Genomic DNA, 21,928 nt, shown 5'->3' with positions numbered 1-21,928 from the left:
ATATCCCATGAAATAGGTTGTATTTTTCTATATTTTTATCGTATGTTACTGATCTAAATTGTTATTATCTTCATACGTAATAAAAAAATGAAGTCTTCATAAACATGTAGGCCAAATTATGTGGTATAGGAATGATAAGACTTATGTTATTTGGTGTCTAATATAACATAAATAATTGTAGAAAGCTCTGGCAACATTGCCGTTCTACTGTCTATGGTACACTATTTCTTAAACTGATGCTAGTAATTTTATATAAATAGAACCTATCTCTAAGTGTAGAAGCACGATGTGTCTCGAATTTTAATTATATAGACTTTCTATTTGATATAAATAACTAATGAGTACAGACTTTTTAGCGTGTTTTTTCTATAATATGAAGTTTTGCTATAGGTTATTTGACAGCGCTCAAGGCGAGATTGACCTGAGATAAGTGTTATAATTATTGTAATTGATTATGCACAAAGTTGTACTTTAAAGGTAAGAGTATTTACTAGTAGATTTTAAAGAAATTTTTGATGTTTTATATAAAAAAGCTCATTTTCCAATACCTGAGAACTTGTTAACTTATTGGCGTAAAATTCTGTAAATTATATATCTTCTAAATTATTCAAAGGAACAAAAATGAGCGGACAATACTGCTTTATTATGAAAGAAATCAAACTATTAATTAGGTTTTAAAGATCTAAGTTTGTGATAGTTTTGTGAGAACCTTTTTAATGTGTGTTTTGTTATTTTTTACATGTTCATTTAATAACAAAATGTATAGTTCATCAAAGTTTAATATAAGTTTTGGGTTACCTGTTAAGAAACGTATTTTGCGTCTTATCTGTGGTTAAGTTTAAAATACAAAAACAGACATAGATAATAGACTGAGAAATTCTATGCACCTTTCATGTATAGAAGAATTTTAAATATGGAACATATACTAGTTAAGACTATAGATAAAGAATGGCTATATCGCTCTCCCTTTCTCGCATAGTGATCGATTTTCTCAGTCCATTGTTAGTGTCAAGTTATAATAAGTTTTCTATGTATGTTTCATGTATTTATCTCATAGAGATAATTGCTCAAAAAAAGTATTTTAAATGTCTCGATGTTTATTTTCTAATATCGTACACAGAAAAATTAAATGTGTATAATTCCGGCCAATAATTCGGCCAGTGTAATCAGGAGTATTTTAAGATTTTTCTACTTCTCTCTCTGATATACGTCAAGTTACTTTATACATAAACAGATCTGTAACGACTCGTTTTTTGAATATTAAATCCGGAAACAAACTATTATGTGTGTACCAATAAATAATAGGCCTAAATAAATTTTAATAATTGTTGTAAATTTATCAAAATAAATGCTATTTGGCAACTTAACTTTTCTTCAACTACCCACAGTTTTGTAGAATTTTAATTTCTTACTACTTAAGATAGACGAATAACACATAAATATAAATATACTTTTTATTGTTTAAATGTAATCTCATAGAAGCGATATTGTTATCTTTGAGGTTAAAATAATATATAATTCAATTTTTGTTGTAATAAATAACTGTGATGAGGGTAAACTCTAAATATTAAATTATTATTATAATTTCACCATTAGTCTGAAGAGTTACAAAAGAGTTATACAAAGAATGAATTATTTGGATTCTTTTGGACTTATTAATAATACATAATAAAAAAAAACATTTTAAAACTAATATTTCAACATATCACATTTTTTCTACAATTAATGTCTAAATTTATTAAATCCTTCAAAAACATGCGTTCCTGAGATAAGCAATTGTTTTTATGTAATAGAACCAAACAAGCCTACGGATAGGCCAAAGGCAACTGCGACTGTCCATCGACACCGATGTTAGTGGGTACATAGGCGGCCTTTAAACTATGTGCTTACATTTTAACTTTGCAACAATTTTCAAGTATCCCGATTTACATAGCAGCCTTGTTGATTGGCTTATATGATTTCAAGAAGCAATTAAAATATTCCTGTAATCGTAAAGCTAGTAGGTATACCTAAAGAAACCTACACCAAAGGTTATATAAAAATCTCAAAAACTTATAAGCATCTAAAACCATTTATATACATTACATATAATCTACGACATTACTCTTAAACCAACTTCAAAAAAGCGTCAATGTAATGGACGGATTTTTATTATTCACAAGCTCTGGTAAGTCTATAATAATACATTTTATTTGAAAAATTTAACGCTGTTCCGGAATGCAACAATAGAGATGTTTAGAATTTTTTTCTGCTTGAAAAAATTCAGGACTGTCCTTGGTCCCACTATATAATATATACATCAAAGAATGTGTCTTACGAAAATAATTTATTAATAGGATATTCTACATTATTATTATTATTCTATACATATTTAATAAACTGTTATAAATCAAAATGAATCTAAACAATCTGGGAAACCCATATTTTGAAGTCGGTATTTATACATTCATCCCATTACCAGCCAACTAATTAAATTAAATAAACAATACGCGATGTACAATACGACGCAAACAGTTATCACCTTCAAACATTGATGCATGTAGTACAATCTGAAATTAAAATTTTACTTTTACTTTTACTGTAATCTTTGAAACTGTCCAACAGACTAACAGATAATCTCTGATCCATAGGAAAGGTTTTTATATCCTGTCGAGCAGTGTTTCCCAACCTTTTTTGTGCCGTACCTTAGCTTTTTAAAAAGCCTATGTAACAGACATAATTGGGGGCCTCATAGCCTAGCGGTCTTATTAAGTAGCAGCTAGGTGAGGGGTACCGGGTTCGATTCCCGGTTCGAGGGCAAGTTTTAATTTAATTTAAATTTGTTCTCGGCCTTTGGGAGGGTTGTGCGGTACCGGGCGAGTGCCTAAACCGTACATGGAGGATATGATCGAATTTCTAAGGCAAAAAGAACGATTGATAAAAATCTCATACTTGACGCTGGCTAATGCACAAACCGTGCCAGAGCCATTAAAAAAAAAAAAAAAAAAACACATAATTTTTAATTATTCACTTCAAAAGCTTAAATGATAGGTTTTAGGAAGAAATCACTAGGAAATTGTTGAAAAAGTCAATTTTCGAATTGCCCTTAACAATCAACCTGTCCCCATGTGAGGCTGGGCCCCACGTTGGGAAATACTGTCTAGTCATAATAATACTTTTGGTTTACGCAAGTTCTAACATCAATTGTCTGCCACTGAGATATTGTTTTAAGTTTTGTTATCTAAATTATTTATATTATGTTATATTACTATTAATCGACTATGACACCTGATCTGTATGTACTCCTATATAAAAACTTAATAAAAATAAATAAAAACTTTCATAATAAATGAAGATTACAATTGGAAAAGAATACTTGTAGAACTTACAGACGAAATTTTGTTAAATAATATTATTACCTGTTCCATTTTTTTCTCGCTTCCGGTAGAGTTGAAAGGTCGTCGTTTACTAGATACACTCGAAGTCCTAAAAAAGCAAAATACACTATTTAATTTCTAGGCGTTGCTTTAGATTTGATAGTGGTTACGTTATAATAAAAAAAACATTTTTTGACGAAGTTATAGTTCGAGATAACAGTTAGTATCTTCCTTTGTTAAAGGCAGATGCTTACAATTGAAAAGACTACATCATATTGTATCCTTCCCTAACTATAGTATAAACTCTTTATAACGTCATTCGTTATAACGAAAGATCTCTATAACCTAAAAATGAGTTAAATTTATTGTGTTTAACCCATACATTAATTCTTCCCTCCCTGAAACGAAACCTCTCTATAACGAAAAAAAACGCTCGGTCCCTTGAAATTCGTTATAAAGAGTTTACACTGTATATTTATTCTTTTGTTTATGTAACTAACCCAGTAAAAATGTCTCAGTCATGTAATCCCAGGACATATCAGCCATATTGAAAGGAAACACAGTTTTATCGGAAGACGGCAGAGAGCGCCACATTTCCCTCACATTATCATCACTGAATCGCCAGTCTTGTGTCGAAAAGTAGAAGAGGATATGTGCCAGTTTTATCACCTTCGAGTAGAACTTCAGCATGCTGGAATACAAATATATAACATTATTTGTGTTCGTTTGTCATCATTTGAACTGAATATATTCTTTATATATATAATTCTTCTGTGAGTGTGTATGTCACTGAACTTCTCTCAAACGACTGGACCGATTTTGATGAAATTTTTTGTGTGTGTTCAAGGGGATCTGGGAATGGTTTAGATTCACAAATCAGCCCGGCAGGTGGCGCTGCAGAAGGTACTTTCATACTTTGTGTAATATCCTAATCGCTTGAAATATCATGCAGGACAACGTCTGTCAGGTCCGCTAGTCTTCCTCTAAGAACAATTAGGTATAGTTGCCTTAAACGAAGCTACTTACTTCCGTTTCCGGCCTGTGAGTGCGCAGTATGAGTCGATAAGCAAAGCAGGTAAGTAGTGTAAAAAGAAATTGTAGAACAAAAACATGTAGTAACTTTTCGTCGGATTAAGTCCATAATACCTGAAAAATAGTTTTAAAACGTTAAAATAAAATTTAAGGAACTCTGTTTTTTTTTAAATATGTCAATAGACAATAAATTGATCGACCCTCAGTGACTGACATATCTTCGTTACTGACTGTAAAAAAACTATGTAAGAGAGTATACGTCTTAGCAATATATCAATGTTAAAATAATATACAAATCTAAATAAACCAACCAGGCTCCAGAAGATAAACCACTGCTTATATGGAAATCGTATTCGTTTTTACAACAAACTCCCAAGCGAAATTAGAGAAGTATCACTGAATAAATTCAAAACTCTCGTTAAACGTAAATAAATCAATAAAGCTCTTTATAAATTTAACAATTATTTAAATATTCCTAATCCTTGGGATTGATTTGCTCCAGTTCAAATATTGATGGCTGCTGTGCCTTACAAACAATTTGTATGACTCAAAACTTGGAGATTAAAAAGAGTAGCGGAGAGTTTCTTGCCCGCTATTTGCCCTTGACTTGCGAACTAGTAGGAAATGTAAATTTAGAAACAATTTAACATTTTTTCTGCTGACGTTCAAAAGTGTACTTGAAAGTATATGAATAAAGTTATTTTAAATTTGAGTTTGATATGATTCTTAACGATTAATGACAAACATTGTGGTATCTCATTTTTACGCGTTAGGATGAAATTAGAAAATAAAGGACAAACATATTAACATATATAACAAGAAGAGCAATATTTATCTATTTAGGCAATTAAGTTTTTGTATGAAAAAATAAGTTTTAAAACTTAATATTATTCCTTTGTGTGTTAAGTGTGTTAAAAAACTTACCATACAGCCTTAGTGGTGGGTTTACTTATTCCGTGTCGTATATTTGCTTCAATAAACTCTCCCCAGGTCACGGGCGCCTGAGCACCAGATACGAAATTGTAGATTGGTATGTCTGATGTTTGACTGGAAAAATGTGAATAATATTAGACAAGTTTGAATTGTTTGTTTCTATTTTATTAATATATAATTACGAGATAATCAGAATAGTGGACTGGAGATGGGTTTATAGCGACACCTACAATCACTGTGATGTCGAAGACTGACTACGAAGCACCCGTGGCAAATTCTTTTGATGGGGCCCTATCAGTAAAAACCGTCACGTTAATAATTAATTTTAAAAAACTTTGAGATTTTCAGCGTACTCAATTACACATGGTATATGTCCCACTAATGACAATAGGCCTCCTTTCTTAGGCGAGAGGGAATGGTCTGTAGTCCCTACGCTAGCCCATTGCCCATCATTATTGGAGACTTCACATTCATTCATAGAACATAATATCTCAAAGGGCCCTCTTGGGTCGGGGCCCGCGGCATTTTGCCAGCCCTGCCACCCTATTGTTACGCCACTGATATACTTAGTGTTCACACATAAACATATTATTATAAAAGACACTTAGACAATACACAAAGTCAAAACAGTTATAGTACAATATACAGATATAGTTTAGAAAATATGAATTAATAATTGTGAGAAGAATCTCACTTACTTCTCTTTAAAGTTATTAGCAGTGTGGTAGGTGGAGGCTATGATAGCGTTCACCGTCAAATCCACCGGCACCATGTCCGCCAATTTGTCCAAATCCATGTACATTGTACGTAGAACCTGATACATATTTTACTTATTTAATTGGTAATCTATAGATGTATCTTAAATGAAACAAAAGATAATAAAAATGCTAACTAATGCGACAATTACACTAACAAACTTCTTATATATAAAGTCATCCTAAAGCCCATTTGGAAATATGGCCTCCAACTGTGGGGCAGCGCAAGTGATACCAACATAAATATACCTACTCCAGCGACAACAGAACAAGATCCTAAGAGCAGTTGCAAAAGTACCATGGTACATAACCAACAACGAAGTTCACGAACACCTTAAAATGAGAACTATCAAAGAGAAAATCCGGAGACTGGCAGCTAAATACAAAGAGCGGTTAAGCTGTCACCCGAATGAACTTGCTCGCCAACTCACCATAAGACAGTATGTGAGTCGACTAAAACGTCACCATATTCTAGAGTTAGAAGACCGGCAGTAGCTCTGGACAGAAGATGAGTAGATGCTTCCAATGGGAAGTCACTCCACATGACAGCACCACAGAAAAAAATCGCTCATAGCCTTAGGGCTGATTGCAAATAACCGCAGAAAAAAAAGAAATGCGACAATAACAGCGGCCGAAATTTAAGGTTCAAAATTCTTAATAATACAAGCATTTAAACTCAGTGAGAAGTTAAGTAAAATGTCGGCAACGCACTTGCCCTCTGTCAACTATCTTTAATGCTGGCTAAATAATACTTTATTGCGGTACTTATTCGTTGAGCGAGGAAAGCACCAGAAAATATTAAAAAAGTCATTTATGTTTTAACTTATTTGTATATACAGACTACCTTAATAATGAATTAATCAGACATTTCATAAAATACAGCAGTTTCATTTTAAAAAACGTATTTGGTTACACGTTACATGTTTACAATTTAATCGATGTGCCTAACTTTAAATAACAAATTGACTAGAACAGTTATTATCTCTTGGCGTAAAACTTTGAAATACAAATTATTCTTATATCAAATTCATGTCTATATTATAGGTACTTCATAAGTCATGGGCTGATACAGTGGCGGTATTACAAATTTTTCAGGTAGGCCGTCAAGTTTTTTTTCTTGCCTCTACAATTGTCATGTCCAAGATTATTTTTACAATTCAACAATTTCGTTAAAATTACACGTAAAATAAAGGGGTTTGATTTTTTATTATACACAAACCATCCAGTTCGCAGCCTCCAACCAGTAGAAGGACTAACATGACCTTGATAGGGATAGAGGGAAATACATTTTCTGCAATTTCGCTCTTTTCACTCATAGTGTGAGCTGAAGGTGTAGAGGTCTATTACTGGTTGGTGTACAATGTACATCGAACTACTGTTTTACTTCTAGAATATGGATGTTTGCTACACCAAATAGTATTTCCGAACCAATTCGACTTAGGGTCCTTCAAGAAAATATTGTACCAATTCTTAAAAGACCGGCAACGCACTTGCGAGCACTCTGGCATTGAGAGTATCCATGGGCGGTGGTATCACTTAACATCAGGTGAGCCTCCTGCTCGTGCCCCCTGTTCTATAAAAAAAATGTAGAAGTGAGAGGGGAAAGTCATCGGCAAAATTTGTTGCAGACTTCTACCTGTAAATCAGAAACAGCAGAGATTCTTTTCATTTCTAGTAGGTAAAAAAATTAGCTTCACCAATTTGCTGCCCCAAAAATCTGCCGTCTAGGCTCCATCCTACTCAGCCTGCTGGTAAAACCACTGGGCTGATATTGTATTTTTAAACTTACCCCAGTTCCTATACCGACAACTAGTCCCGTTGGTCCGTACACACTGTCCGTCCACCCTCGTACTGGCTCCTCATATGTCGAGATCACTGTATGAATGTACTTAAATTATAAAACATACCTTAAAAAAAGTAATTTTATATCACTTATAAATGTTAAAATTTTGAGCAATATCCTACTAATAATATAAACGCGAAAGTTTGCAAGTATGGATGGATGTTTGTTACTGTTTCACGTAAAAACTACTGAATAGATTTTAATGAAATTATGAAACTTTATAATAATATAGCTTAAACACTAGAATAACATATAGGCTACAATTTATTAAGATATTGTGTGAATTTTTAAAAATACCAAGTAAGTACGAGCTAAATTATGACATGTTTTTGTTATACTGGGTGGCGCAAAAGTACTGGCACTAAAGAAACACTCTGTTTCTGGACACTCTTCCACATCTTCAGGCACAGCATCGATATTTTCAGCTGAACGGCCTGTTCGTGGTCTCCTACTGTAGAATTATTCCGTAAGAACATTGACACGATTATTCCACGTTCTTGGGGAGTAAAACGGTCCATGTTTATTTTCAGTGTATTTTACACTACACAATTTTCAACAACAGAATGACAGGAAATGTCACATAAAAAAAAATTCTTTAGTGCCAGTACTTTTGCCCCACCCAGTATCTTGTCCAAAAGATTCACTTACCAATAGATGGTCTGAGTATGGCAACAGGCATACCCTCTCCATATTTTCGGACGGCCTCTTCAGCGACGGCTTTCGTGAAGCAGTATGTGTTTGGCCGGTTTCCAAGGAGTCTGGATTAGTACGACTAATACACTTAAATAGTTTTAAGAATAACCTTAAAATAATTAATGATGACAACGAAGTGATACTCATAATTATAAGATGTTTACCAACAACATAGAGAATAACCGCGGACATAGATTTGGGCCTTGTTGAAGACATCTTTGTAAAACGGAAGTTAAATAGGTATTTTGAAATAATATGTTAGAGCCTTGAAGTTTGGTTGAAGGCTCAGTACTGATTCGTACTGAAAAATATATGTTTGGATAGTTAAATTATCATAAAGAATACACTGCGGTACGGTGCTACCAGCATCAACTTCTAAAACATGGGCAACGCTTTCGCTCTTCTGGCTGTGTGTTGAACCTTCAAACCGTTTGCTCCCCTTTATAAAAAAAGGATTTCCACAGTCCCTGAGAAACAAAATTCTTACGTAGGCAATATTGGATCAACGACAGAGTCATCTAACTGCGCGACCGCTTCCAAAGCTTCCACGGACATTGGTGGCTCGTAGAATCTGCAAATAATGAATAACTTCCATTTTTAGATTTCCACAAATATTTAAAATTCAAAATTAGCCGAATCGTTCCAGCCATTCTCGAGTTTTAGTGAGACAAAAGAACAGCAATTCATATTTATTTATATACATGGATGTATATAAATCTGATTAATTATTAACGTACTTTTCTTCAATGTGCTTCACGTGTGTCTGTGAAAAAGCTGTAGACACATGGGTGAGTGCCTTCAAATGCTTGCATTCTTTAGCCAATTGTAGCACCGACTTGGTCCCTCTTACATTGATTCCCGTCGCGACTGAAAGCTTCTCGTCGAACTTTACTGTGGCCGCCGAGTTTATTATTATTGTTACCTAAAAATTCATAACAGATTACGTGACATGATAATCTATTATTTTATTGTTGCTCTCAAAAATCACACGTTTTGAAATGAGGACAATCAGATACTTATGAAAATATGTTATAAGGATTTTATCTTTCGAAAATAATAATAATTAAAAATAAAGAAATAGACAATTCAAACAAATTTAAAAAGTTTGGTCCCTTTAACTCTGGCAGCATTTACTCGCTGTATTGCGATACTTATTCGTTGAGCGAGGAAAGCACCAGCTCTGGGGTCACCGATTCTATCTACCAGGCGCCAACTTAAATCTTTAATTAGCGTCTGTGTACTTGAAACCCACGACCCAAGAGTCTCTACTCCAAAGGGAACAAAATCAAAGTTGGAAAAAATTATATTTGAGCCGTTTTTCTATTTATCAATTTTTAATTATTATTATTATTACCTACTATATAGGTTAAGAATATTGTAAATACCGTATATCTTTTAAAATAGCTCTATTTATTAATAGTTACATTGATATCCCGCCGAGTGAAACGGAAAAGTAAAACTTGAGTTGATATAGAACAAATCAATAATTAAACATTGAAATAACGCTAAAAATCTGCTTACCCGTGATGTAATCATTTTCCTGTCCTCATTGCTCAAACCTAGCCCGGGTTCCTCCATATCACCAACGACGGGAACCACTTTGTGAATGCCCTTTGGGTTCTCCTCGTGAGCTCGGTGGAAAACCTTAAAATATTTAGTACATGAGTCAATAGGGAAAACAGCTTCTCTGTTAGATACGTGCTCAAAATGTTCCATTTATTGTTTACAACAGCCATTACTTTAAATTGGACTTTAAGATAAAGAACAAGTTGTTATTACCCTCTGAAAAGAACAGTAGCATCTATAATAACTCAGTTTAGTCGGTGATGGTTTCCAAAATAGTCGGAAAATTAAGTTGTCAGAAGCCGGAATTACATTACGAAATTAGTTGCATGAAACTAATTTCACCAAAAAATCGCGCAGGACACGAAACTCATTTGCATTCATGAAATTAATGCATGTATTACGAAAATATTAAATTACACGTGAAACTATTGGTAAAACTAATGTCACGAAATTAATTTCATGCCACTAATAGGCCAGACCTCGGGAGGAGGTTGGCTCCCAGTGGATAGTGAGGCCAGAACAGTGTACTGGCGAAAAATGGAGGAGGCCTACGTCCAGAAATAGACCAAATAAAGAGGCTGATGATGATGAAAGAAATGCAGTCTATATTGCATACAAAAAATATAGTATTTTTTGTTATAATCTGTGGTTTTCAAGTGCATCTAGCTAGCACACGTTTAAAGCTTTTCTTATGTATACTTACGAAATCATCCAACATATCGTGCAATCTGGAGTGTGGATCTTTACCCTTCTTTGGTCGTACAAGAACGTAAATTGTGTCCAAATCACCACATGACCGTAGGAGTTTCTCTATTAAAACTGAAACCAAGATGCAAAATAAATAATACTTTAGGAGAGTATATATTTTTTTCATAATTCTACGATTAAACTAAAGATATAGCCAAAGATGGAAAACGTAATATATACAAAAAGGTTCAGACATTTAGAAATCAATAAAAATTATTAAATACATTTAACTAAGTAATACCTAATTCGGCTGTGCGATGGTGTGAAAGTAATTATGTACGTAAGTACTTTTAAATGTAATGAATTTTTATTTTAGCAACTAATAACTAATATTACATGTGTCAATAGTAAAGTATAGTGCGGGTATAGAAACCACAATAACAATATGAATAGCCTTAATGACAGTAAATTTATACACATTTTAAGTAATTGAACAGTAATTGCATATAAATTAATTATTATTTGTTTATGGATCACAAATGATACAAAACAAATTGACGTACATACATATACAATATGATACGATGCCGTGCTTGCGGCCACACGGATACGTCCAGCGAAATCACGTACAAAATACAGTGATAATAAAAACAACAATAAAAAATATAAGAACAATTAAACGATTTGAATCAAGAATTGAATTATCGGTGCTGTGTCCTAATTCTAGCCTTCCTTAAAATTAAAACGTGCTTTTTCTTAAGAGATTTTTCTGAGAAATTCTTCTCTGAGAAATTTCTGAGAAACTGCGTTTTCTTGTCCACTATTTTACCTACTTTCCGAGCTCGTGTTCACAAAAAAAATACGATTTATAAGTGCTATTGAAAGAAATTTAATAGAGGATGACTTTGACTTCGAAGTAACTTATACGCCAGAGATAGGGAACGCAACTTTCTAAATCCAGGTCTTCAAATTTGAGGTTTTTGAGAATGGGTCAAATAAAGCATGGCGTAATAGCGAAAATACTGGCGGAAAGTTTCTTGCCAGCTCTTATCGCCTGCTCTACGTTCTTGATTTAGGAAGTGGTAATACATTTACTTCTAAATTTTGATTTGATAAGTCCTAGGGACCAATTAATTCACCGATTTTCCACAAGGTAATAAACAAAAATAAAATTGTGGAGCGCCTAATACTAATGTAAGCATAACTTAGAAAACTTTAAAAATATCCTTATTGACTTAAATTGAAATTTCAAGAAACTTTTTAAGTACAAAAAATATTTCGTAATCAGTAGTGATTACGTACGTAATTTGCGTTACGATTAGAAGCATGTACTAGAAGAAGTAATCTCACACAATTTCCATATATTAATCTGAAAAACGGTTTACATACATTAAAATAAGGTCTAGATTATTTTAGTGAGTTGATTTTAAAATATGTATTTTGTAGCGATAGATGAAAAAAAAAATTAATTATGTTGTTACAAATCATGTATATTTATTCAGATGTTGCATTTGTAAAATATTCATCGGAGGTACGTGCATTTTTCAATCGATATTTAGGAAAGTTGTACTTCGTACTTCGCTTAAACTTCTATTTAGCAACTAGAAGTAATTGTGCCTATAGTTCATTTTTTAATGTGTAAATATTTTCAACTCTGTTATCCTAATTAATTTCTAAGTGGGCGCCTGGTAGATAGTACCTGTGACCCTTGAGCTGGTGCTTTTCTCGCTCGACGAATAAGTAACGCGATACAGGGAGGAAATTCAGCGTTAAAGGTACACCGCCACTAGGACCAAACTTTTTACATTTGGTTTAACTTGAAATATTATTATTATTACTATGTAGGTTAAGAAAATGGTAAATACTGTATATTTGTGTGTTTGAAAAAAATTATTAAATTCTTATGACTGTTTATTTTGTAGTTTTTAATTAGAATATCAATAAATAAATAAACTTAAATAAAGTTATAGCGGATATGATATTTTTCACATCACAAGAATAATCGATTAATTTACTAAATATATTGCTTTTATATTGCTTTGTAATACGATATAATTTATTTTTATTAGAAAAATATAAAATGTCATGGTCAACGGTCTGGCTTATTATTTTGAAAATATTATCTGACGCCGTTCAATAAATTTTGGGGGGTGGTCCTTTTGTAAAACGTTATGATGCGGGGCGGGGATTGAATTACGCGTTAATATTATTTTCGACTTCCCAGTAGGTACTTTACACCACATAATGGTAACTTTTAGGTATAAAGAGTCACTGCTTACGAAACGTTTTACTATACTTGGGTACAGAAAAACGTTACGGCGCGTTACATGGAGGGGGGGCCAATAATCTCCAAAAATTGCGTGACGTAATACTTGTTAAATAAAATACCGTTACTAGTAAAATAAGATAGTAAAACACCTCAAATTAAAACACTAATTAGGAGAATAATACTTCAAGTTACATTTAAGTTTAGTCATTCTATATACGGCCTCCTGACGTCGCTCCGTGAAGCCTGCGAAATCTCTGAGCTTCTAGAAGGAGCTAGGCGGGCTAACTAGCTAGAACATATCGCTCAACGAACCAAAAGTGCGTCTAAGTGCGGAGGCCTCCTCCAAATCCAAATCGATTCTTTGATTTGAATTGATTTTTATTTAGAACAGGAGGCAAACAAAAGCCTTGTCTGATGTTAAGTTATACTCGTCGAGCGAGTTTGCTTATCTTGCCAAAGCCGCGCACAAATTATTTAAAGAGATCTATTAGGTATGAGGGTGTGCAATTGTTTAATCGGTTGCCGTCTAAGGTTCGTAACATTAGCGTGATTAATCAGTTCAAAAGGGCATTAAAGATACACATCAGAATGAGCCCATTAGACTTAAAATTGGGCTAGCTGATGGCGACGTGTATCTCGTTCGTATATAATATTAAATTTCTCATGTAAATAAAAAATAATTTTTGTAATGAGAAATAAAGTTCTTCAAACATTATATCGCTGCCAATGGAAGCTCACACAGAAAGCTTCCGAGTGCTTTGCTGATTTTGGCGATGCACGGCTTAAATGAAGAAAGTACTCATTGACAAAGCTTCTCCATAATAATTTGCGTTAAGTGAGTTACTGTTATTGTTGCTTAAAGCATCTATACTTATTCAAAATAAAACTACAATGCAATCATTAAATAATATAATTAAAAAATCAAACACCGATTACAAATGAGAGATAATAGTAGACTATAGTACAATCTTTTCTACCACACGACTGGCCTTGAGACTGATTCTTCCATCTGAAATTTGTGAAAAAATAATTAAAATACAATTTATAATAGATGAATCGGAAACCATATGAGCCTTTTGAGGCCTAAGGCAATGTTCAGCCCTGCGATTCTGTAACTCACTTTTGGAACTCACACAGCAGTTTTCGCATCGGCGGTCGCTCTGAAATCAGTCGTGAAGCAGTCATTTTATGATTTGGCATTCTAATAAACAATAAACTACAAGCTGCCACCTTTTCAGAATGCCAAATCATAAAATGACTGCTTCACGACTGATTTCAGAGCGACCGCCGATGCGAAAACTGCTGTGTGAGTTCCAAAAGTGAGTTACAGAATCGCAGGGCTGTTTGGGGCTTCGAGCTAAGTATGTCAAATATGGTTTTACTTAACGGCAAGTGTCGACTCTGCGTTACCCTAAGACTTGCAGTCTTTCTGAAAGGTTTTTTCTGCAGAAACTGCAGATTGATAACCTCGTATGTAAAAAAATAATTTGTTTGTTATTCTTAGACTCTTATTACATTTAACTGGTATTCATGAAGTAAGGACTTATTTATGTTATTAGTAAATACGTCCTTTTTACCATCTACAACTATGGATAAAAACACATAATAATATTTTAACGAACATTGACGAAATGATTTTTTTTTTCGTTTCCTGTAATGTTTGTTTCTCTGGACATACGAGGTTATCATTCTACAGCGACGATTTGCAAATATTTGTACAGTGGTACCTCGATTTACGAGTGTATCAAGATCCGAGCAGCCGAGCGAGCGATATTTTGCTTGGGAAGAGCGATTCAAGATTAGACCACAGTCTGTTTGCTTGTTTCCCTCGTATTCGAAGCACATATTATTTGGGTTTAAAGAAGCTGCCCTGCGATTCTGTAACTCACTTTTCGAACTCACTCAGCGGTTTTCGCATCAGCGGTCGCTCTCAAATCAGTCGTGAAGCAGTCATTTTATGATTTGGCATTCTGATAAACAATAAACTACAAGCTCCCACCTTTTCAGAATGCCAAATCATAAAATGACTGCTTCACGACTGATTTGAGAGCGACCGCCGATGCGAAAACCGCTGAGTGAGTTCGAAAAGTGAGTTACAGAATCGCAGGGCTGATGTCTATTGGAATTAAATAGTGAAATCATCTTATTCAAAAACACTTAAACACAACTGATGTGATGTTTTGGGTGCTGGAACGGATTAATAGCAGTTTTCAATGGGGAAAATTGCTTTTAGAAACCACATACAATCAAGGTAAGGGAAGAATTAAACTCGTATGTCGTAGTATCACTGTACAAGGCCAATCCTTGTACTCTAGACATATATAAGGGATAAATGTTTTATAATGCCTTCCAAACAGCCTTGCGATTCTGTTACTCACTTTTCATGATTTGGCATTCTAATAAGGATTCTTGTAATTTATTGTTTATCAGAATGCCAAATCGTAAAATGACTGCTTTTAGCTTTACGACTGATTTGAGCGCGACCGCCGCTGCGAAAACCGCTGTGAGAGTTCGAAAAGTGAGTTACAGAATCGCACGGCTGGAAACTTTATTATTTCAAAATCGGTCTAATATTTTGACAGTGCACAAGTATGTAACTAGATTTACATAGACCATGGGCCGTAGAACGGCTTTGTCCATATTGTACACTAATATGCAACTAAAAATTCCACTAATATGTAGTAAATAAAAGTAATAACAGTAAAAAATGCAAAAAGCGACAAACCTGTTTAAATACAAGAATTATTATTTCTTCAAGTTTCTTTTTATGTGCAAATCAATAAAATGCGTGTACTAAATATAAAGCAACAAAAAAGCGTGGTTCCATCTCGCTCACACACAAATACTTACCGTCTTTAAAAACGAAAAAAAAGCAAAAAACACACTTCGCGGCAAAAGATGGCGTCAATATGGTAACACTTAAATTGGCTTCAATCAAAGACAATTAATTAATTTCATTGTCTTTGCTTCAATCCAAACGAGATTGCACAGACTAAAATATAATTTTTAAAAACCAAGTAGATAGATAAAATCTAATAGTGTGTCTGTGGATGGGGCTCCAGCAGACTATTGCTGGGTAGCACTCAAATAGCTATTTATGTAAATATAATAAATTCGCGTGATTCGTTAGAAGTTAACCTTAAATTGTAGTAGGTATTTGCACAGAAAATAAAATAAAAATAAATCAGTGACGCTACAACCTTTTTAGGTCTGGGCCTCAGATTTCTGTATCTGTTTAACGATCATTTGTCAATCTAATAGGCTAGTAGGTGATCAGTCACATGTGCCTGAAACATGTCGCTTTTTTGGGTTAGCGAATGTTAAATGCGAACATAGACAGAAAGTCCTCAGAGTTCAGGAATGAGAGTCGCATGCTGAAGCCACTAGGCCAACACTGGTCTAGGTACTTGCGAAAACCAAAGACAATTACCTTCTTACTGGATTACCACTAACAGCGCACCGTATTATTTTACTTATTTATTCTTATGTATGTATATTAAAAAACATAGATGTTTAATTTAGATTCACTCAAAGCGTTTTTCATGCTCACAGCAGAGAATTAAACTTAATTGATTTACAGATTTATACAAAAACGGTGCTGAAGTTATGAAGGCTTCAAAGTTAAAAACAAATTCTTATCAACACAATATTGGATTAATTAACGAACAGATGTATTTCCTTTAAAGGATTATACATATAATTAAAAATTCCTTAACTTCGAACAATGCAAGGTTTTTTACCACATAATAATAGAGAATTTATACATATAGTATTATAACAAACAGGCAAGTGTCATATGAATATAACATTCATATCCTGTATATGTACATAAAAACAATGATTAGAGCGCAACCTCTAAGACTGCAAATTCCAAGATCAGTTTCGTGATGATCACAACATAATACCTATTGCATATTAGCCATAATATACTTATTAGCTATACAATAATTTTAAGACAAAAACTAATTACGGTAGAGATTCTAGTGAACCGGATGTGCAATAATTGATATATGTATTTACTTTTATAGTGAAGGTAAACATCGTAAACCAGTTTACCCACAAATCGAAAATTAGATACAGAACTCTTATTAAGAAATTATCAAGGAAACTAGATACAAAAATGTGAGGTCAAGACAGCATTTAAGGAAAAGGCAACAATAAATTGACGCATAAAAACACTACAGATTTTGAATATTTATACTTAATGGATTTTAAAAAATTTATTCGGATCCAACGTCAAATATGTGCTGCTTTATGTAAACGACATCAAAAACATCTCGCACCGACTCCAAGTCTTCGTCAACCGCTGTCTGCGCCGTATTCTGGTTTCTGTTCCCAACGAGCAACTATGGGAGCGCTGCCGAGAAACCCCGATTAGCCAGCAGATCAAGCGACCCAAATCAAAATGGATAAGCCATACACTTTTAAGAGATTCCATTTATATCTCCAAGTAGGTGCTGGATTGGAACCCGTAAAGACAGCGGAAGTGTGGCCGTCCCAAGTGGGGACCCCCCTGGGGTTGTACAGTTGCTGATGAGGCAAACGCCGGAAAGACTTGGATTGAGGGGAAATTCAATTGAATTTATAACTTCTTCCATGCTGTTTTTTTGTTGTGTGTGGCCTTGTTGGCGGGGCTTTTAATAAATAGATAATTTATACGAGGCTCAAGACCGAAAGCGACGTACTGTGGACACCCTCTGCCCCATATAGAGATAAAGGATATATTAAAGGATATTAGGTCATGTATTTTGAGGGCTACATTTTTGGAATATCTTAATTTTACAATTAAGGTATGAACTGTTGAATTTTAGACCATAGAGATACGGCAGTCAGTAGTATTGGTATATATAACGTTGTTGTTGATTTGTTTATTGTTTTGTAATACGTTGCTTTGCTTATTTGTGCCTACTGCGCGCGACTTCTGTTTAAAATTCGAAAGAAAAGTATCACAAATCCTATCTATCTCTGAACAATAGACGAGTTAATTACTACTTGGAAGTTTTTATATAATAAATAAATTAACTTAATTATTTACGTTTTTTCCTACTTCCTTCCTAGATGTTATCTTTAGAATATTTTTATTGTAATTTACCGGTAAATATCTCAATTAGAGCATCCGTACATAAGCTACTTGGTTCAAAAAGTTATTTAAATGTTCAATTAATACAATATTTTTTTAGTTAGAGGTAACTTCATCATTTAATAAATCATCGTTAGTTTTTCTTTCTGCGCATTGACTTATGTAATAGAAGAGGCAAAAAATATAGAACAAAAACCCCAGACTTGACATTTACAAATTTTGCTTGTCCAATGAATTTTAAAATTATATGTAAATACAAAGTTTTCGTAGTGTTCTAATATCACCACTACTTATTTGTCGAGAAAACCGGTTTTTTCTCGTGTGTTCGGTGAATCTATATTATTGATCCATAATCAAGTAATTACTTAAGACTTGTTGAAAACAATAACTTGTATTGAAAACCCTGAGACAGTCCTTCAAGAATATGATTTATTTGTATAATTGCTGTATTAACTGGTTTAAGAATAGAACAAGAAACCTTGCTGCTTCGTTTTTTATAAATGGCCAATATCATTTGACGTATAAAGGTATAATAATAAAAATAAAAAAAAAGATTATCCTTCGTTTTTTCTGACAAATAGCCTACGTAAGAAATGACACTGGCCACTTGTATCATAATTTATGACTGAAAAAAAAACAATTGTACAATTCAACCTGTTTTTAAAACAGATAACGCATCCGCCTATACCGATCTTTATGATTGAAGTGACAAATAGTACCTAATGCATTTTATGATATTGTGTATGTTATGAAATATCGTAAAATCCATAAACTGTTTAGTGTTTATATAATTTTTGGATCATTTTGAAACTATTTTATCCAGACTTCGGGAATTAAATAATAATAATAATCCAGTGTTTCTAGTCCTCGCGGTCTGCAAGGTGTTTACCTTCAGAGTAGGAAAAACCCATAGGTGCATGAGATTCGAATGCACGACCCTGCTAAGAGCACTAACCTTATACTTGTTCTGTAAGCATTTTAGTTTTGTTTTATTAATCCGAAAACATATCACAGACCAGAGAGTAACTTAAATATACTTCTGGACACATCTATTGGCCCACCTTGCATTTTCAGTTTCTTTTGGTCCTACCTAAAAATTTATATTAGGTCGAGTAAAAAGTTTTTATGCAGTTTTGAACCTGATACATTTTACCATCTTTTTCGATCGTATTGTTTTAAATTTGAATTTAGAATACCACACCACATGGAGATACGCCTAACAAGTCGGGTAGGCGCCTTGATGAAGTCAGTTGATTTTTTAATAAAAAACGTGTTTTATCAAATAAAGGTTTAATTTAATAACGCGTGTTGCCTCCATGGGCATCTACGACAGCTCTCATACGATTAGGCATAGAGTTTATCAACCGCTCTATGAAATTTTGAGGGATCATCTCCTATTCCTCTTCTATAGGCCTATTTATATAAAATACAATTGACCTTCAAATTGCTAAATTTACTCAGAAAATTTCATAAATATTTTAAGGGTTTAAAAAAGTAACCGCAGATCAGATCAGACCGCACCCTGTAGCCGACTACAAAACTAATTATTTGTATCAACAGTTAAGCTCGCTATAGATATATTAATAATATTGAATTTTCATAAAAACTTTGTAATCGCTTTCACTACGCTATCGGAAGTTACAGAGAACGAAGGACCTTAAAATATACAATTCGTTTTATTGACGTTGTTTTTAACCTAAGCTTCCGCGTTTTAATCGCACGTTAAGTTTAAATAAGTGTATAATTGTTATTTAGCGCGATAATTATAAATAAATTAAAAATTTAAATGTTACCAATGTCACCGCCAAGGCGATGTTTATGTATTAAAATTAAGATAATAATTAATTTCTTTAAAAAATGCACATCGAATTAAAACCTCCTCCGGCTTTAAAGTTGGTTAAAAACAGCTTAATTAAGTTCCTGTTTCCATGTTTGTCTCTAGTTAATACTTTATACCATATAAGACAGGAGTGTAAAAAAATTTAAACCGAGGTTTTTTTTTTTTAATAAATTGTCTATGCCCTGAGACCTTATTTACTGTCGCCGCACACGGGCCACACGCCACAACCACAAACGCCGCCACGAGAAGCTAGAAGCGGCTACAAAGGTAGCTGAAGCGCGCGACAGCCACTTGTGGCCGGTGGTCGACACTTGCGGTCGGTGGCTGCTACTTTTTTTAACCTTTGCCTGCATTATCATAATGGACTCTGACGAAGAAGGTTTAATTGCGCTACTTTTGATAAAAAGACGTCGTCGTAGAAGACGAAACCGTAGTTATTGGATACACAGAAAGACATTAAATATCCCCTCACCACGACAGGTCGGTAATCGACAACCATTGAACTATACATGATGAAGCATTTGGCCTCAGTGAAAATATGCTGAGGCCATATTCTGGAAAATATTTGACAAAATTTTTGACAAAAAAGTTTTTAATTATAGGTTAAGCCGTGCCAGACGTTGCATTGAGTGTACCTTCGGCGTACTAGCAAACAAATGGAGAATATTACATCGCCTATTAAACACTTCTGTTCATTTTTCAGAAGACATTGTGAAATCTAGTTGCATTTTGCACAACTTTATTCGCAAAAGGGATGGTGTCAATTTTCCTCACACTTTGAAAATAGTGGGACTCGAAAATATACAAAATACAGGCTGGCCAGTAACACGAGATTTCTTCCCAGGCCTTCACTTTTTCTTCCTCTATTACTAAAACTATCACTTTTTTAATCCCAAATCGCAGGTCGGGATTGTATCTCTGATATAAATAATTCTATATCCATATTTATCTACCTATATGAAACACAGACTACGTGCGTGCGTTACCGTCGACTTCAGGTTAACTGAGGTAAGGGAGAGAGGGGCGCGGAATCGCGCGAGTGGCGTGTGGCGGCTTTTTGTGTCGGCGTTTAGTGGCCGGTGCGAGCCACAAGAAGCAAGCTACGACGATTTGTAGCGTGTGGCCGCCACCGGCGCCAACCGTGTGCGGCGTGTCCATAAAATGTATGAAAATAACAGGAAATATGCCAGTGGCGGCGTTTTGTGGTTGTGGCCGGTGGCCCATGTGCGGGGACCCTTAACATTACGCTCTAGCCTACCTGTATTCTGGGCATCTACGCATACGAGAACACACTTTACTTAGAGAGCAACTTTGGGAGCTCTGCCGAGACGCCCCGATTTACCAGCAGATCAAGAGACGCAAATGGAAATGGATAGGTCATTCACTCCGAAAGGATCCCAATCATATTCCCAAGTAGGTGCTTGATTGGAACCCGTAAGGAAAGCGGAAGCGTGGCCGTCCCAGGCAAACCTAGAGTCGTACAGATGAGGCAAAGAGAGCCGGAAAGACTTGGAGTGAGGTGAAATACGAGGCTCAAGACTGACGGCGCTGGAGACTAACTGTGGACGCCCTCGGCCCAATCTAGGGGTTATAGCACATTAAGTCTTGCCTAACATTAGACTAATAAGTAATTTAAAACTAACGTAATAACTAAAAATGATATTTAACATAAGAAAGTGTCCAATAACACTACTTCTCTCTCTCTCTCTTCATCTCAGTAAAAAAGATTATTCCCCATAATTGGAGACGGGGCTGATTATCGGTATGTATCTCTATCTATGATTTCTAATACCTTCCAACTCATCACGGTTTGCAGCATAAGGAAAAAAAATTCGAAAACTTTGTATAAGGTGTATCAAATTATATCGTATAAC

At 34.3% G+C, this 21,928-nt stretch overlaps 1 protein-coding gene across 2 annotated transcripts in view; it reads right to left on the bottom strand.

The window, feature by feature from the left end:
* Nucleotides 1–622: 622 nt before the first annotated feature.
* LOC125055613 (fatty acyl-CoA reductase wat-like) overlaps nt 623–21,928 on the bottom strand; it is a 39,980-nt gene continuing 18,674 nt past the window's right edge. For both annotated transcript variants that reach the window (XM_047658071.1, XM_047658072.1), the window contains 12 exons: nt 10,882–10,997; nt 10,134–10,256; nt 9,350–9,534; nt 9,100–9,183; nt 8,568–8,677; nt 7,866–7,951; nt 6,020–6,135; nt 5,313–5,435; nt 4,383–4,502; nt 3,857–4,047; nt 3,399–3,465; nt 623–2,549 (listed from right to left, as the gene is read on the bottom strand). In XM_047658071.1, coding sequence (XP_047514027.1) covers nt 2,447–2,549; nt 3,399–3,465; nt 3,857–4,047; nt 4,383–4,502; nt 5,313–5,435; nt 6,020–6,135; nt 7,866–7,951; nt 8,568–8,677; nt 9,100–9,183; nt 9,350–9,534; nt 10,134–10,256; nt 10,882–10,997 — 1,424 coding nt within the window. In that variant the 3' untranslated portion in view covers nt 623–2,446. The remainder of the gene's footprint in view (nt 2,550–3,398; nt 3,466–3,856; nt 4,048–4,382; nt 4,503–5,312; nt 5,436–6,019; nt 6,136–7,865; nt 7,952–8,567; nt 8,678–9,099; nt 9,184–9,349; nt 9,535–10,133; nt 10,257–10,881; nt 10,998–21,928) is intronic.

Source organism: Pieris napi, chromosome 13 (genome assembly GCF_905475465.1).
Source record: "Pieris napi chromosome 13, ilPieNapi1.2, whole genome shotgun sequence".
Lineage (NCBI taxonomy): Eukaryota > Metazoa > Arthropoda > Insecta > Lepidoptera > Pieridae > Pieris > Pieris napi.
The sequence above is the reverse complement of the archived record's forward strand: the minus strand, read 5'-3'. Positions and strand labels throughout refer to the sequence as shown.